We start from the raw sequence: 17,856 nt of genomic DNA on the forward strand, positions 1-17,856 counted from the left end.
GGCCATCCTCCACTGCACTCCCTGGCCATAGCAGAGAGCTGGCCTGGAAGAGGGGCAACCGGGACAGAATCCGGCGCCCCAACCGGGACTAGAACCCGGTGTGCCGGCGCCGCAAGGTGGAGGATTAGCCTATTGAGCCACGGCGCCGGCTTGTCCTCACTTTAAAAGTTTCTCTTCCTTGTTTGGTCTGAAAGGGATACTTTGCCTGTTTACTGTACCCATGGTGAAGTAAATCTAGCTGTGAAATTATAATATCTCATTTTGGCTATGCTATTACAGAAAATGTTAGCCATCCCTTTTATAAGATCTAAAGATCAAATTGTACATCCTAGAGAGTCCTTCAGTATAGTCAGTTTCCACCTTAAAGAGAATAGAGAAATGAGGGGAAAAGTCGGGCTTGGAATAGAGATGCATTTATCTCATTTGCCTTTAATCAAATTAAATTAGCAGTTACATGTAAATGACTTAAGATGCTCATATTATATTATATCTCTATATGAATTCAAATAAAATTAAAATTGCATTCATTTAAAACAAGTACTAATTACTCATTGCTGTTTCATTGAGTACTGCTTACCCAGAAACCTGTCATAATAAATTGCAAAATAAGTTTGGCAAGTTATAAAGTAATATTTTAAAGGTAGTGATTTCCTAGATTCAAAGAGAGAAATTTCTTCAAACTCAGTGTCTAGCTACAGCTGCTTTTTTTCCCTAAGAACACTTTAGGCCCGTGATGTCATAGTCAATGGTCAGCCACTTGGGACTGCCTCTGAAACAGAAGTTCAGGCAGCAGGCAGCTGCCAGACAGTTCCCAAAGGAGACTGTGGGCCAAAGTTGGAAGATAAGAGCTGGCCCATGAAAGCATGGAGATGGCCATTCCCGAACTTTTACATGGGAGTAGAACCACAACTCATAGAAGTCGCTGTGGGAATTTCCTGTTCCATCTTACCTCAGAATTTGGAAGGTCAGTATGTGGATGGAGATCATGGAGCATTAGGTGGTGTGGAAGGAGTTCCAAAGCTGTGTTTTGTGACTGGCAGAAATCCAGGACCACAAGGCAGCTCAGAGATCCTTGAAGGTTGAACAAAGTCACTTGGGGAGCCTGGATCCGAGTCATGACACCAATGTAAGGCCACCAAAAAACACACCAAACACTGGAGTAAGGGAAAGGGTTTATTTGGAGAAACCTGAAAGACCAGAGGGAAGGGGCAAGGAGGAAAAAGAGTGAGAAGGAGAGTGTAAGAGAGTAATCCAGAGAGAGAGATCAAGAGACAAAGAGAGAGAAAGATAGATAGAGAGAGAGATCAGGAGATGGAAAGCCGCATGTTCAGAAACAGGTCCTTTTAAAACTTTGCTGGGGGAGTGGGGTGGAAGGAAAGCAGAAGCAGCAAATCCCATTAGGATGCAGGTGGAGCTGACACTGGTGGTTGGGCCATGTGGCCACCTGGCTTCCAACAATGGCGGCAGGGGCTAGAGCCTAGGATGGTGTTGGGGTATAGATCTCACCATAGATAAGACTGCACCATTTTACTAACATAACCTATACAATGCCATCTCACTAGTCCAAGTGATCAATTTCAGTTCACAATTGATCACACTGATAGGTCTAAGAGTCAGAGGGATCACACAGACAAGACTAGTGTCTGCTAATACTAACTGATAGAATCAAAAAGGGAGAGAATGATCCAGCATGGGAAGCAGATACACAGTAGACTCATAGAATGGCAGATGTCCTAAATAGCACTCTGGCCTCAGTCGAATCTGGCTGAAGAGCCCATGAGAGTATTTTAGGCATGGAAAGCCAAGACACTCTGGCAAAAAAAAAAAAAAAAAAAAAAAAAAAAAAAAAAAAAAAACACCACTAAATGAAAGATCTCTGTGAGTGAGATCCCAGTGGAAAGAACGGGCCATCAAAGAAGGAGGTACCTTTCTCTGAAGGGAGGAGAGAACTTCCACTTTGACTATGACACTGTCGGAATAAGATCAAAGTTGGCAAACTCAAAAAGCTTCCATAGCCTTGGCAACTCATGACTAGAGCCTAGGGCGATCACTGACACCATAAACAAGAGTATCAAATTGTGAAGTCAACAACAGGAGTCACTGTGTACTTACTTCTCATGTGGGATCTGTCCTTAGTGTGTTGTCCAATGTGAAGTAATGCTATAACTAGTACTGAAACAGTATTTTACACTTTGTGTTTCTGGGTGGGTGCAAACTGATGAAATCTTTACTTAATATATACTAAATTGATCTTCTGTATATAAAGATAATTCAAAATGAATCTTGATGTGAATGGAGTGGGAGAGGGAGAGGGAGATGGGAGGGGTGCTAGAGGGAGAGAAATTATGGGGGGGGGAGCCATTGCAATCCATAAACTGTACTTTGGAAATTTATATTTACTAAATAAAAGTTAAAAAAAAGTTTGCTATAATCATGACAAAAATTATTTATTTGTTCGAGGAGCAAGTTCCTGTTTGCTGGTTCACAGTGGGTGAGGCTGAACTGGGAGCCAGAAATGCAATTTCAGGTCTTTCATGTGAATGCCAGGAATCTGAATATTTGAGTCAATACTGCTGCTTCCCAAGCACTGTTTTGGTTGGAAACTGGAATCAGGAGCCTGAACTGAGAATTGAATGAAACTATTCTGATATGGGACACAGGCCTGCCTGTAAACCAGTGTCTTCAACGCCATACTAATGCTTTTTAAAGGCAATGCAAGAATCAAAACAATTTTCTTTCTCCATTTGTCTAATAAAAGAGCAAAAAGATAAACTCAAAATTATTTTCCCTATTTATTGACCTTAACTAATCTTTGAGACAAAGTAGTGTTCTTTTTAGATCATCCAAAAGCATAATGTGAGATTTAAATTGCCAGTGTCCCTGTGTAGGAATTGCTAACACAAACTGAGGCCAAAATGAGCAAACAATGAACAACAGTTGCCTTCATATCTATTTGAAAGCAGTTACTCTGAACTTTAACAAGTAAAACTTGCAAAATTTGCATTTACATACGTAAGAAACTGTATCTAGCTTTCTAGATACAGGTAGCTCTTCCAGGTTCTGGGTTTATATTTTAGCTTGACATTTTCTTTACATCCTCACATTTTACATGGAATCCTGTGTAATTTCCTATCAGATTATTTCTCTAGTGTTACATATATTTAACTCTTTTAAAATGCTAGGACTTAGTGTCAGTGCATTCTCTAAAATAGTGGCCTGTTTTGTTTCCTTCTAAAAGAATATGAAGAATATATTCCTTCAAATATATATGCACCATGTTTAACCAGTTCTATGAATGTACATTAAAAAAAAAACTTCTGTCACATATTGAAATTTAGAATTAACATTTAATTTATTGGAGTTTGTAGTCATTCCCACTGATTAGTTAGTCATATCAAAATATGTTGATTTGATTATTTTACTTAAAAGAACACTTAGAAATTAATAACTCTGCTCTTTCCATCTCCTAAAACTGTTCTTTGTAATTATATTTTGTGTGTTTGGTAGAATGTTTTAACAGTGGTTGACTTAGTTTGTTCTTATAGGAAACTTCACCACACACCTGGCATACCCTTAAAAGGATTTTGAGTCTGCCTTCTGTTGTTTAATAAACATTAAAAATTTACTTCAAAGAGGCCAATGTCTACTGGTTAAATCCCTAAGGATTTTGCAAGTTTCTTTGTATAAATTTTTAATATTTCTTATGATTATTGGTAGAATAGAAAAGGGATATTTCATGTTACAACAATTTTCAATGTAATCCCATCAACATAACTCCTTTTAAAAAGTATTTTTCATTTGTTTTGAAAACCAGAAAGAGAGAGAGGGAGAGATACCAAACTCCAATATGCTGGGGCAGGCACTGTCGGGTAGCAGGTTAAGCCACTGCCTGCAGTGCTGGCATCCCATATGGCGCTGGTTCAAGTCCCAGCTGCTCCATTTCTGATCCAGTTCTGCTATGGCCTGAGAAAGCAATGGAAGATGGCCCAAGTCCTTGGGCCCCTGCACCCATGTGGGAGACCCGGAAGAAGCTATTGGCTCCTGGCTTCCAATCAGCACAGCTCTGGCCATCTGGGGAAAGAATCAGCAGATGGAAGACTCTCTCTCTCTCTCTCTGCCTCTACCTCTCTGTAACTCTGTCTTTCAAATAAATAAAATAAATCCATAAAAACAAACAAACAAACAAAATCTCCCATATGCTGGGTCACTTTCTAAATGTCCCTAAGAACCAGGGCTGGGCCATGCAGAATTCAAGAGCTGGGAACTCAATCCGGGTGTCTCAGGTGGGTATTAGGGACCTGACTACTTGAGTCATCCCATACTGGTCACTAGAAGAAAGATGAAATCAAGAGCAATCTGGAACTTTTAGCTGAGTTCTTCCATATAAGGGTATAGGTGTCGTCAGACTGTCTTACAGCTATACCACTTGCCTGCCCCGAATAGCTCCCTTTTAATTTAAACTTGTGTTTCAGTAGAGTGTATCTTTTTTCTAAGCATGCAACTATAGTTTTAAAAATTAAAATATGTAAAAGCAATTTTATTCCTTCTTTTTACTGTATTTGCTAGGAATCATAAAATATTGCTGAAAAATAATGGTGATAGACCATCTCTAATATCTGGTTTAAATTGACGTGGTTTTATTGTTCTGACATTTAGGACACCTTTTGTTGCTTTCTAAAACTGACATTGTTAAATTTATTCATTCAGAACTATTTAGTAAAGACTCTTTATTGGTCAAGTACAATGAAAAGCTTTGTAAATAAGTCTGTGAACCAAAAACAACTTACCAGGTGGATCATGAAAGCAAGGATAGAGGTATATGGAGATTTGTCCCATTAGGGTAGTGGCGATGAGAGTCATTGATATGATTTTTGAGCAAAGACGAGGGGGAGGAGAAAAGTTTATGGCCATGCATTCTAGGCTCAGGGGCTCTGCTCCGTAAGAGAGAACCCAGAGTTTTTTTCATTTTTTTCATTGTGCCTTTTCTTAGAGTCCTTATAGGGACTTGCTGTTCAATGTGACCTAGTGTGATCTCAGAATTTTTAATGAGGGAGGAAAACTTGCACAAGGATATTGCAAACAGTTGGTAGGAAAAATGGAATTAAAAGATAGATTCATTTTGGTGGTAAAACTTTTTTAAAATCCATGCATTGAAAGCCAGCCAATGAATCTGCTTACCTGTTGTGTTTTTGCAGAAATCTAGAAAAATCTGGCAATAGTAATGCCATGTTACGAACCTTAAAGACATTGAAGTCTTTCAGGTCCCTGAAAATGGCTGCAACAACAACAATAACAACAAAAAATCCATACATTGTTTTACTTATAATGTGTATTATCTGTGGACCTTTTGGAAACCTCAAGTGTATTTTTAAATTGAATAAAACTAAGTATTACTACTAATTTCCTGATATTTATCCAGGCTTGTCATTTTCAAATAAAGCCCTCTTGATCATGGCATAGTCTGGCACTTGCCAGATTTTTTAAGCTAACACTTTATTCACATTAATGGCCTTTGGTTCTTCATACTATTTATGGAAACCTTTGTTATTAAATTTTCCTTTAACAAAGTGAATTGGAGAGACTTTCATAATTCTTCCCTGGAGTCTTAAGGAATTAGATGTAACTCAGCATTACTCTTCTGTTCCTAATTTGTTGTCTTCATTAAATTACAACTTGTGTCAGTTGTGATGCTTAATTTTAACTTGCTTAATGAATTTTAAACTAATCAGTTGGCTACATAATAATAAGATAACAAAGTGAAGTAATGTCTGAATCATCTTAGAATTAAGATAGATGTTGAAATAGTATTTCTATAGTTATGTGAATTACCCAACAATATATTCTACTTAAAGTTTAACTTACCTAAGGTATGATTTTTCACAAACTTGTATTATATGAAATTTTGTTTTCTTGATACCTTTGAAAATGAAGGAGTGATTTTATGCTGTATCTTTAAATAAAAAATAATAAAATTGCAACAAACCTTTCAACATTCTTGCCTTGCCAAATTAAATGGCTCTTTCACATATTGAAACTGAACAGGGGGCCAGCATAATGTCACAGCAGATAAAGATGCTGCCTGCAATGCCTGCAACCCATATGCGCAACAGTTTTTGTCCTGGCTGCTGCACTACTGTTCCAGCTCCCTACACAATGCCTGGGGAAGCAGAGTAATATGGTTCAAATACCTGGACCCTTGCACCACTGTGGGAAACCAGGATGAAGCTCCTGGCCTTGGCTTCGATCCGGCCCAACCACTGTCATTGCAGCCATTTAGGGAGTAAACCAGAAGATGGAAGATCTCTGTCTCTCTGTCTCTCCCTCTCTCTCTCTGTAACTCTGCCTTTCAAATAAATAAAATAAATTTTACAAAAGAAATTCAACATGTATTATTATGATATTGTGGTTATCGTAGCTGATATTTTTATTAGAGTTAAGATTTATTAGAACAGAGAATCAAACCTTTATTCTTAATTGGAACAAATATTTAGCAAAATACTCAAGCCATTGCATACATGGACAGCATTTAAGCAGAGGCATTAGGAATTCTGATTTGATATATAACTAGACCTTTTTTCTGTGACTTTCCATTTTAAATGGCATAATTTAGACTAGAAATACCTATATAAATGTTCTCATTACACTTCTTTAACTATGCATCTGCATCTATTTATACATATCAGGGTGCTTAAAAAGGTTGTGGAAGATTGATTGTTTTTGTACAATATGGATTCTAGTCCCAGGTACTCATACCCTGAGTCAGCTCCCAGCTAATGGTTAGCAGATAATTTCTCAAGTATTTGAATTCCTGCCACCTATATGTGTCTGTCTGTCACTCTGAATTTTAATAAGTAAATCTTCAAAAGGCTCATGGAAATACAAATTTAAAAGCTAGGTCTCTTATGCTGAAAAAATTTGGAAATATTACACATAGACTTTTAAAAATAATTTGTCATGGACTTTAAAGATTTAACATATGAATGAATTTTAAAAATTTGCATCAAAATAAACTTATCTCTTAATTTCATTTCCACACATTTTTTGAAGTCCTCTGGAGTTATTGCCAATTGCATTTTCTCCAGAATTAAACCAATAAATGTCTATTTAATTTTGATTTCCATTTTCCATTCCTATTGATTGCCATCACTGAGCTACTTTTGACCCTTCTGTATTACATTATCTGATTAGAATTCTCAATACTTTATTCAAATTTTAAAACCTGAGTGGCCGGCGCCGTGGCTCAATAGGCTAATCCTCCACCTTGCGGCGCCGGCACACCGGGTTCTAGTCCCGGTTGGGGCGCCGGATTCTGTCCCGGTTTCCCCTCTTCCAGGCCAGCTCTCTGCTATGGCCAGGGAGTGCAGTGGAGGATGGCCCAGGTGCTTGGGCCCTGCACCCCATGGGAGACCAGGAAAAGCACCTGGATCCTGGCTCCTGCCATCGGATCAGCGCGGTGCGCCGGCTGCAGCGGCGGCCATTGGAGGGTGAACCAACGGCAAAGGAAGACCTTTCTCTCTCTCTGTCTCTCTCTCTCACTGTCCACTCTGCCTGTCAAAAAAAAAAAAAAAAAAAAAAAAAAAAAAAAAAACCTGAGTGAAAATGAAAGAGATAGCTGGATTTTTTCATGGAGTCCTGATTCTGTAGGATTAATCCATTCATTATTATTCATGATCTAGAACCTATATTTTTCCAGTCTGACAATATTAGGCATTCAGCCATAGGAAGAAATCTGAAAAATAATTTAAAGCATTCTCTCTATCTTATTCATTGAAAAGTTTAATATCCTTGTATTGATTAAGAAATGTGTGTATGTCAAATACTTGAAATTATGCTCACACAGAAGCATATTTATAAGTTGTCTTTTATTTAAAAAAATAAGTATCTCTGTGGGGTGATATTGTATAATACTTGATATTTTGAGTTTTTCTGTTACACTTTAATATTTAAAGTGCAGACTTAAAATTTTAAAAGAAAAGCAGTTGTCATTGTCTACTTTTTATTTATTCCTGTTTGTTATTTTGAGATGTACATAAGACTTTGTCTTTATCATTTAGCACTAGATATTCTGTACTGTACACTTATGTTGGAATATGTGTATTTGGGTGTTACATTTCACTGCCTTTATATAGTTAATTTTCTCTCAAATTCCCAAGCCAGTTATATAATATTGATTATGTCAATCAGTGTTTTTAATTTAATGGCAAAAGCAAAGCAGGACCCAAATTCCAACTAAGGAAAAAAGAAAAAAAAAAAAAAAGAAAGAAACACTGAGTGGAATTTTCTTGTGTCTATAAACAATTTGGACAGAATCAGTACCTTTGCAGTATTACAGCTGTTCATGACATAAAATATCACTTCATTTACTTTAAAATCGGTTTTATGTTTTTTTTTTGATAGTAAACACAAAACCGCTGACCTTTGTGTGTTAACATGATACCTATGCTCTTCTGTACAAAACTTGCTTAATAACTCCCTGGATAATGTAACACAAAAACTATGTATAGTTTCTAAAGGGTTTTCTGTGCTTAACATTTCATAATCTCCTAAAAATGATCATTGCATTTCTTTTTTTGATTATTGAACTTGTAATATGGACTAAAGAAACAGTAAAGAAAAAAAGAAGGTAGTGATTTGGGGGGATTGTTTCTGATCTCATAAAAGAAATCTTTCAGGGGGTGGCACCATGGCGCACTACATTAATCCTCCGCCTGTAGCGCCAGCATCTCATATAGGTGCTGGGTTTTGGTCCCGGTTGCTCCTCTTCCAGTCCAGCTCTCTGCTCTGGCCCGGGAAGGCAGTGGAGGATGGCCCATGTGCTTGGGCCCTGCACCCGCATGGGAGACCAGGAGGAAGCACCTGGCTCCAAACTTCAGATTGGCGCAGTGCTGGCCATGGCAGCCATCTGTGGGGTGAGCCAAAGGAAGGAAGACCTTTCTCTCTGTTTCTCTCTCTCACTCTCTGTAACTCTGTCAAATAAATAAATAAAAAAACTTAAAAAAAAGAAATCTTTCAATAACTCAAAATAACAATTGAGTTTTTTTCTACATATACTTTATAATACAGAGAATTTTCAGTTATTCAATTTTCTAAGTTTTTATCATATATCCCTTTGCTTTTATAAAAATGATAATATTTCTATTTTTACTCTTTTAATGGTGACATGTATGTACATTATTCTTATTATTTTCTGTTTTTATCATCTACAGTGGGCCCCGCATTGTGGCACAGTGGGTTTAGCCATTGCCTGAGACAATATGCACACCAAAATCTAGATTGTGCCACTTCCCATCCAGCTTCCTACTAATGTGTTTGGGAAGGCAGCAAAAGAGGGTCCAAGTGCTTGGGTCCCTGTCACGCATGTGAGTGGCCCTGATGGAGTTCCAGGCTTTGGCCTGGCCCAGTTCTGGTGATTGCAGTCACTTGGGGGAGCAAAGCAGTACATGGAAAATCTCTCTCTCCCTCCCAACCATACCTGTAACTCTGACTTTGGAATCAGTCAATCAATCAATCTTTACCACCTGTAATAATCAGATATTATTGATGTAAAATACATTGTTTTTAAAGCGTATAATTTTTTTAAAAATATTTATTTATTTATTTATTTGAGAGGCAGAATTACAGAGAGAGGGACAGAGAGAGATGCCTTCGATCTGCTGGATCCCACCCAAAATGGCTACAATGGTCAGATCTGTGCCAATTCAAAGCCAGGAGCCAGAGGCTTCTTCCTGGTCTCCCATATGGGTGCAGGGGCCCAAGCACTTGAACTATTTTCCACTGTTTTCCCTGTCCATAAGCACAGAGATGGATTGGAAGTGAAACACCCAGGCTTGAACCAATGCCCACCCATATGGGATGCTAGCACTATGGGCAGACTTAACCTACTACACTGCAGCTCTAGCCCCTAATGTGTATAATTTGGTACATTTGAGTAACTGTGGAGTCACTAGCACAGTCAGGGTAATAAACGATCATCCACCTATCCCAGAAAGGTTGATTTTTTTCCACCATAAAATTCTTCCTGCACCTTCCTTCCCCCCTTAGGAAAACACTAACATACTTGGTGACACTCTACATTTGTTTGTATTTCTTACAATTTTACCTAATTGTATATAGATTGTAATTGTATAATAGTAACTATTTCATCTACCTACTTTAATTCAAAATGATTGATATTTTTTCACCTTGTAGCATGTGTCAATAGTTCAAGCTATATTCTTTATTATTGTTCAGTTATATTCTTTGAAAGAAATAGCTGAGTTTGCTTATACTTTAATAACTTTCTTTTTTCTAAAAAAAATAATGATTTAAATTTTTACTTAAAATTTTATTTATTTGTTTATTGATAAGGAGAGAGATAGACAGAGCTTCCGATACTGTTTCACTCCCGCACATGCCCACAACAGCTGAGGGAGGGCCAGACCAAAACCAATAGCTGGAAACTTAGTCCAGTTCTCCTAAATGGGTGGTAAGGACCCAACTCCTTGAGTCATCAGCATTGCCTTCCAGGGTGGCTTTATCAGGAAGCCAGAATCGGTGATGTAGCTCGGACTTGAACTCATGCACTCAGTATGGAATGTGGGTGTCCCAAGTAGTGGCTTAACCAATGAGCCAAACACCTATCCATATCTATTCATATTTTGGTGGAGATTGGGTTGTCTCCTGTTTTTGAGAATTACCAATATAGGTATTATTAGTCTTTATGAAAAGCATTAGGGTGGATGTGTGCTTATTTTTCCTGACAAATTTATAAAAATGAATTTACTAAATGATTTGGTTAGGTGTACACTTCAATTTTTTGAAACGGCTGTTTTCCAAGAGCCTATGTCATGTTTTACTTTCATTAGTAGTCTCTGAGTGTCCCAGTTCCTCTACAAGCTTATGAATACTTGGATGTTAAATATGTAGAAATTGTACATTCTAGTAGAATTGTAGTGGTCTCAATGTTGATTTCATTATTAAGTAATAATTCCCCACTGATGTAAGTTTTATGTTCTTTAGAGCTGTATGCACTTAAGAATTTTGCCCATGTTTTCTGTGTTCATTTGTTTACTATTAAACTTTGAAATTTGTTTATATGTGTTGGATATACCTTATTTATCAGATAAAGATATACAAATAGCGTCTCAGTATTTGTAGATCTCTTAGGAAGGACATTCACAGAACAATGGTAATATTTTGATGATTTCCATCTTAACAATTTATTTGTTTATGGGTTTGCTCTTGGTGTAATCATTAAGAAATTGTTTCCAATCCCAATATCACGATTTTCTTCTAAGTTAATTCTGGGCGTTTCATATTTTTGGTTTTAAATTTAGATCTGATTTAGCTTGAAGTAGTATGAGTATATGGCATGTGGTATAGATCAAAGCTCTTTTGTTTTCTTTTTAATGAAAATATCCAATATCTCAGTACAAGTTCTTGAAAACACTGTGCGTTTTGTACTTCTCTCATTTCTTTACAATTTTGTTGAAAATTAGTTCTTTATTTTTATGTTTGTTTCCAGATACGCATTTTGTTTCATCTGTCTATCCCTTTTGGTAATGTGTTAATGATGGCAGCTTTATTATATCTCTAGAAATAAATTGATGTTAGTTCAGCAGCTTTGCTCTTATCTTGAAGTTGATACATTTATCCATTTATCCCAAATTTCTTGAATATGCATATGTATTTTAGAATTGATTTGCCAATTTCTGCTGAAAATCTGCTGAGATTATCATTGAAATTTCATTAAATCTAAAGGCCAATTAAAGTAGAATGACATTAACAGTATTAAATTCTGTGACATGTATATTTAGATCTTTTAAACTTACTTTTAGTAGATTTTGGTATACTGAGTTTTCATAAAGACTAATATATAAATATTCCATATTTTTATTCTTTTATATATATTTTGATATTTTTAATATTGGAAATTCTGATTGCTAACATAAAAAAATTTGCTATTTTTACATCTCTTCATCATGCTAAACCAACTATTATCATCTATTAATTCTACTAGTTGGATCTTTGAATGTTTGTTTTGTGTGTTGGTAGATTCCCCTTCATTTTCTATATAAACTATCAGGTCATCTGCAAATAAAGACAGCTTTGTCTCTTCCTTTCAAATCTGGATACCTATATTTTCTCTAAGTCAAAGGTCTTCAATCTTTCACTGTTCAGGATGATGCTGTCATTGATTTCATTTTACACTTGAGGAAATACCTTTCCTTTTTTACTTTTCTCAATATGTTCAACAGAAACAGATTTTAGATTTTATCAAATGTTTTGCTTCTGAGCTAGCTTAGCTTTAATATAGTTAATTATGCTGGTTGGTTTTCTTTTTTTCTATTTATTTATTTATTTATTTATTTATTTATTTTATTTTTTGACAGACAGAGTGGACAGTGAGAAAGAGAGACAGAGAGAAAGGTCTTCCTTTGCCGTTGGTTCACCCTCCAATGGCTGCTGCGGCCAGCGCGCTGAGGCCGGCGCACCACGCTAATCTGAAGGCAGGAGCCAGGTGCTTCTCCTGGTCTCCCATGGGGTGCAGGGCCCAAGCACTTGGGATCCTCCACTGCACTCCTGGGCCACAGCAGAGAGCTGGAATGGAAGAGGGGCAACTGGGACAGAATCCGGCGCTCCGACCGGGACTAGAACCCGGTGTGCTGGCGCCGCAAGGCGGAGGATTAGCCTAGTGAGCCGCGGCGCCGGCCTTGTTGGTTTTCTAATACTATATCAACCTTATATTCTTTGATTAAATTCCATTTATCAAGAGGCATTATCTTTTAATTTTGCTTGTATTTATTTTTTATTAGCAATATTTATAGTATGTCCTTTGTCCTTGGCTTCCTTTGTGAGTGTTGAGTTATATTTATTTAAATACTCTTTTATCCTCATCCTTTTTGTCTTCTCCTTTCTGTAAGTTTTGTTTATTTTTTTATTGCCCTATAGGTTACTAAGGTTAATAGCCTCATCCCCTCTTCGATGTTCAGTTTAGGTGAATTCTGTTGTTCTTCCCTCTTCTTCATAACCTCTATTCTTTCTCATTCCCGCTCTGATACTGAGCTAATACACAAAATTGTTTTATTTATGTTATTAGATTATTCAGCTCTATAATTTCCATTTGAAAAATTCCTACAAATGGTTATTTGGAGCATAAGCCAGTGGATAGACTATATCTATCCATGTATCTATGTATCTGTCTCTATATCTCTATTTCTCTCATCCTTCTGCCATTCAAATCTTTAAAAATATGATTTTCTTGGTTCTTAGTGTGACATGTAATTTTTGTTGTATCCCAGTCATTTTGTTTAATATGTTATGTGAATCAAGTTGTAAATTTAAGTTGTTTTTTTTTTTAAGCAGAAATTCACTATGTTTGGCAAACAGGTTTGTGGGTCATAATTCCGTTTACAATATATATTCTAGAGCCTACCTGGAGCTACTTTGGTTTGACTGAATAATCTTCTGTGTTGTGGGCTATCACTGTTCTCTGCTGATATTAATTGAGGTGGTAGAAAGAGCTTTTAAGACTGGGCTGCATGGTCCACCAAGGAGGTAAAGAGATACTTCCTCTAACTTTGGCCAGGGGTATTGCCAGTTGGTAATTCCTGTGGAATGTTACTTCCTGCCTGTGGAAGAAGTAGGCGGATGAGGATGTTGGGTTAGGTTTCTCCTCACTGAAGCTCTCCAATGCCCTGTCCCTAGGTAGGGGACGATAGTCTCAGACCCTTGAAAACAAAGTGACTTGCCTCATTGTACATTTATGTTGGGATCCCCTACCTGTGTTCACATAGTGCCTCAGGTGGGAAGGATGCTCAGGTCCAGTGGAAAGGAAAGCACTTCCGCTGGCCGCCTTAGCGCACTGGTTCTTGTGGACTTACCTGGTGTTGGTAGGACTCCCTTTCAACTCAGAGGTGGTCTCAGCCTAGTTGAAGTGCCTTCTGTTATATGTTGGGTGTCAGATAATGCTAGGCCTTGGTGCATGGAGGCATTTCTGACTCCCAGCATTTTTACAGTTCCACCAGCCCTGAGACCCCTAATCAGTTGTTCTTCTTCTTATCTGTCAGTGTTTTCATCTTATTGTCTTTTGCATTTTTAAAGTATTTATGGTCATATTTAGTGGAGAGGAAGAGAGTCAGTCCATACCATCTTGTCAGGTCCAGAAGTTGTATCAAATTGAGTTGCTATTCTTATATGAGTGACTTGAGGGTGATTGATTTTTCTGAATGTCTAACAAGTTATATTTCCATGCTTATTAACTACTGCTTCACTAATTATTCTTAATTCTTCCCTTAGCTTACACTAGAGTTTAAAATTATGAATATATTTACAACCTCTCCAGATTTTTGTAAAAAATAACTCCCCAAGTTTTTGTTCTTACATTATTATTTTTAATCTTTGAATTTTAATTTGCCTACATTTTTCTCAAAATGAATTTTGGAGAAACTGGCATTGTCTTAACTGGCAGAATCAAATATACTAATCCAATAATTTAAAAAGTATTGATAGTTATTGATAATAAGATTCCATCATTATTACAGATTTGTAGGGAAAAGAAAGGACAATATTTAATGATGAAGTAGAATGTTAATGCCTCTTTATTTTCGCCCAAGTGAATTAGGGCAATTTTATTTAATTTGAATATGCACTGTTCAACACTTGCAGGATCAATTTTTTTCTTGTATTTGCAGGGCTTATCCCATTTTATGCTGAATAATGAATGTTCAATAATTTTTTTTTAAATTAGTAAGTGCAGTGATTTGAAAATTTTACATATATTTATTTCTGTAAACTTAATTATTATCCCTCATTTTGCATAATTTATAGCATAAACTCACGAAGATCAAAATGAATGTGATTGGAATGAGCACTGTTTTATATGAACAGGAGAGCATAGAGTAGTGGGGTAAGAGTAAGCATTGATGGCTGCCTTGCTGTGCTTGCATAATTTACTTCATTTTTATAAAATGTTTCTGACTGTAAGAAACAAAGGAAAGATGGAAAAGACAATCTATTATTTCAAGGTTTTGCAACTGTGAAGAAAACTTATAAACATAATGATAATGTTTTATTTTTCATTTTTAGGTTCAGGTTCTGCGGAATGCGGGAGAAGAAGTGACCCTAACAGTGTCATTTTTAAAAAGAGCACCTGCTTTCCTCAAACTCCCATTGAATGAAGATTGTGCATGTGAGTATTTCTGAATAATGGGTGCAGCATTCACATCATCATATTTACTTTCCAAGCCATTATTTTCTGGTCATAATTGACCATTTTTCTTTAAAGCTGGGATTCCTACCTCAATATATACATATTCTTATATCATAGAGAATACTCTTAATCCTTATGCAAAAAGCATCAATCTTATTTTCCTTTCCGAGTGTTTTCATCACATTTTCTTCCATTCTGTAACTGGAGAGGTAATTTGTTTTAAAAATGGGCATCATATAAAAAAGTATGATTGCATTATATATCTGTTAAATTTCAATTTAAGTATTTTGTGAATATATTTTCTGTAACTAGAAAAATAATCCACATTGATCTAATTACTAGGCTTGCTAAACAAGAGTTTACACAAAGGTTGTCCTGACTAGAGTAGGAAGATTGAAGGAAGTATTGATCTTTGTGGAAACAAATAATTCACAAAAGACTTACTTTAAAAGTTCACTATCTGTTTTGTTTCCTGCTTCTTTTGTTCTGAAATGAAACATATTATCTACTATTTTAGCTAACCAAAAGAAGAATGTTTCATTATTCATAAAATATAGGCAATAAAATGTGATGATGCACGAATTGAATAGTTCTGCTAAAGTGCACATTTGCTTAACCCATGTCTCTCCGTCATAGAAGAGTTTCTCTGTGCCTCTTCTAAGTAAATAACAGTGCTGAAGCAACTATTGTCTACTGCATTACCTCTTGTAGAACCCTGTTTGATAGAATCATACTGTACCTATCTTTTTAAATCTCTGCCTTATTTCATTAGTAATAACTTTTTCAGATATAGGTTCATCATATACATCAACAATTTGCTCACTTCTATGACTATGTAGCATGTCGTTGTATGAAATTTGTAAAATTTATTAATGCATGCTCCTTTGTAGACACCACAGCTCTCCCCAGTAGTTTGCCTTTGTCAATAAAGCTGCAATAAACGAGGCTTTCAGCAGGTTTATAATTTTATTTATAATTTTATTTCACTATCTTAAATAGTGGAGTGACAAGATAGACGTATAATTCAGTTGCTAATACATTGCTGAATGTATTGCTAAAATGGAGTTTTTTTTTTATTGTGGTGAATAACACATAATGTAAGATTTCCTGTAAGAATAATTTTTGACTGTGTTGTACAATAACATGAACCACCTGCACCAGAACCCTTCCATCTGCACAAACTGAAGCTCGACACCCCTTACCCAAAAACTCCCCCATTTCCACTTCTCATACTCTAGGCAAACTCCATCCATTGGCTGTTTACAAGAGTTTGACTACTTATGATGTTTCATAAAAGTAGAATAATGCAGTATTTGTCTTTTTATGACTAACTTACTCCCCTTGGCGTAATTTCCATCCCTTTTGTATTATATAAGAGGCTATCTTCTTATTTCATTAATCTTAAAAATATTATTAAATTTTTACTTACTTATTTGAGAGGCAGAGAGACAGAAAAAGAGACAGACACAAAGAGAGATCCCATCAACTGGCTCACTTGTCAAATACTCTCAAGTGCTGAGCCGGGGACTAAAACAGGGAGCCAGGAACTCAATCCAGGTCTCCCAAATGGGGGGCAAGAATCAGTCACTTAAGCCATCACCACTTCCCCCCAGCTCTGCATTGTCAGGAAGCTAGAGTCAGGATCTGGAGTTGAGTCGCAAACCTAGTTACACTGGTGTGAACGTCGCTTAGCCACCAGGCTGAATGTCTACCTCTAATAATTATTTTATTAACACATAATAATTATAAATAGTCATGAGCTACAGTGTGAAGATTCAGTACATTTATACAAGGTGAAATGATAAAATTAGTGTAATTAACATTTCAATCACCTCATGCTGTTATCCTTTCATAGTGTTGGTAACATTCAAAGTCTCCTCTTGCACCTATGCTGATAGATGATAAATTAATATTCACCTAAACATAATTATCTCAATTATATTTTTATACCCATTAACCAACCCTTCTCTCTCCTTTCCAGAATATCATAACCAATATTCTACTCTCTACTGCTATGACATTAACTTTTTAGTATTAATGTGTGAATGAGAATGTGCAGTATTTGACTTCATGTATCTGGTTTATTACACTTAGAATATTGATCTCCCGACTATACCATAAGTCACAGAATTTCATTCTTTTAATGGATGAACAATATCCCATTGTGTGTATATACCACATTTCTGTATCCTTTCATCCATAATGACCGTGGGAGTGAAGGTATCTCTTTAGCATAATGATTTGATTTCTTTGGAAGTACATCCAGGATTGGGATTGCTGGATCATGTAGACCTATTTTTAGTTTTTAAGTACTGTTCTCCATAATGTCTTTTCCAAATGATATTTGGATTAATAGTATATAAGAATTCTCCTTTCTCTACTTTCTTGGTAACACTTGTGTCTGTTTTTATAATAGCTTCTATAGGAAGATGAGTTGATATCTCATTGAGGATTTTGGTTTACATTCCCCTTATTATTATGTTGAGAATCTTTTTCATCTACTTATTGGCAATTTGTATGTTTTCTTTTAAGAAATGTCAGATGAGTTCATTTGCACATTTTACATTGAACATTTTGCTTTATTACTACTAACTCATTTTATTTATTTATTTTTCTCCTATTATAATTTGATCATCCATACTTGGCTCCACTTCTGGACACTTTCT

General features: G+C 36.2%; 1 protein-coding gene and 1 non-coding gene across 8 annotated transcripts in view; both read left to right on the forward strand.

Moving 5' to 3' along the window:
* Positions 1-17,856, forward strand: part of SNTG1 (syntrophin gamma 1) — a 913,627-nt gene that overhangs the window by 660,013 nt on the left and 235,758 nt on the right. For all 7 annotated transcript variants that reach the window (XM_070076592.1, XM_051843717.2, XM_051843715.2 and 4 more), the window contains one exon: positions 15,067-15,169. In XM_070076592.1, the coding sequence (XP_069932693.1) occupies positions 15,067-15,169 (103 nt within the window). The remainder of the gene's footprint in view (positions 1-15,066; positions 15,170-17,856) is intronic.
* Positions 5,155-5,283, forward strand: LOC127490869 (small nucleolar RNA SNORA33). The gene has a single exon (XR_007919259.2). It is a non-coding gene; the product is annotated as a small nucleolar RNA SNORA33 (small nucleolar RNA).

Source organism: Oryctolagus cuniculus, chromosome 6 (genome assembly GCF_964237555.1).
Source record: "Oryctolagus cuniculus chromosome 6, mOryCun1.1, whole genome shotgun sequence".
Taxonomy (NCBI): Eukaryota; Metazoa; Chordata; class Mammalia; order Lagomorpha; family Leporidae; genus Oryctolagus; species Oryctolagus cuniculus.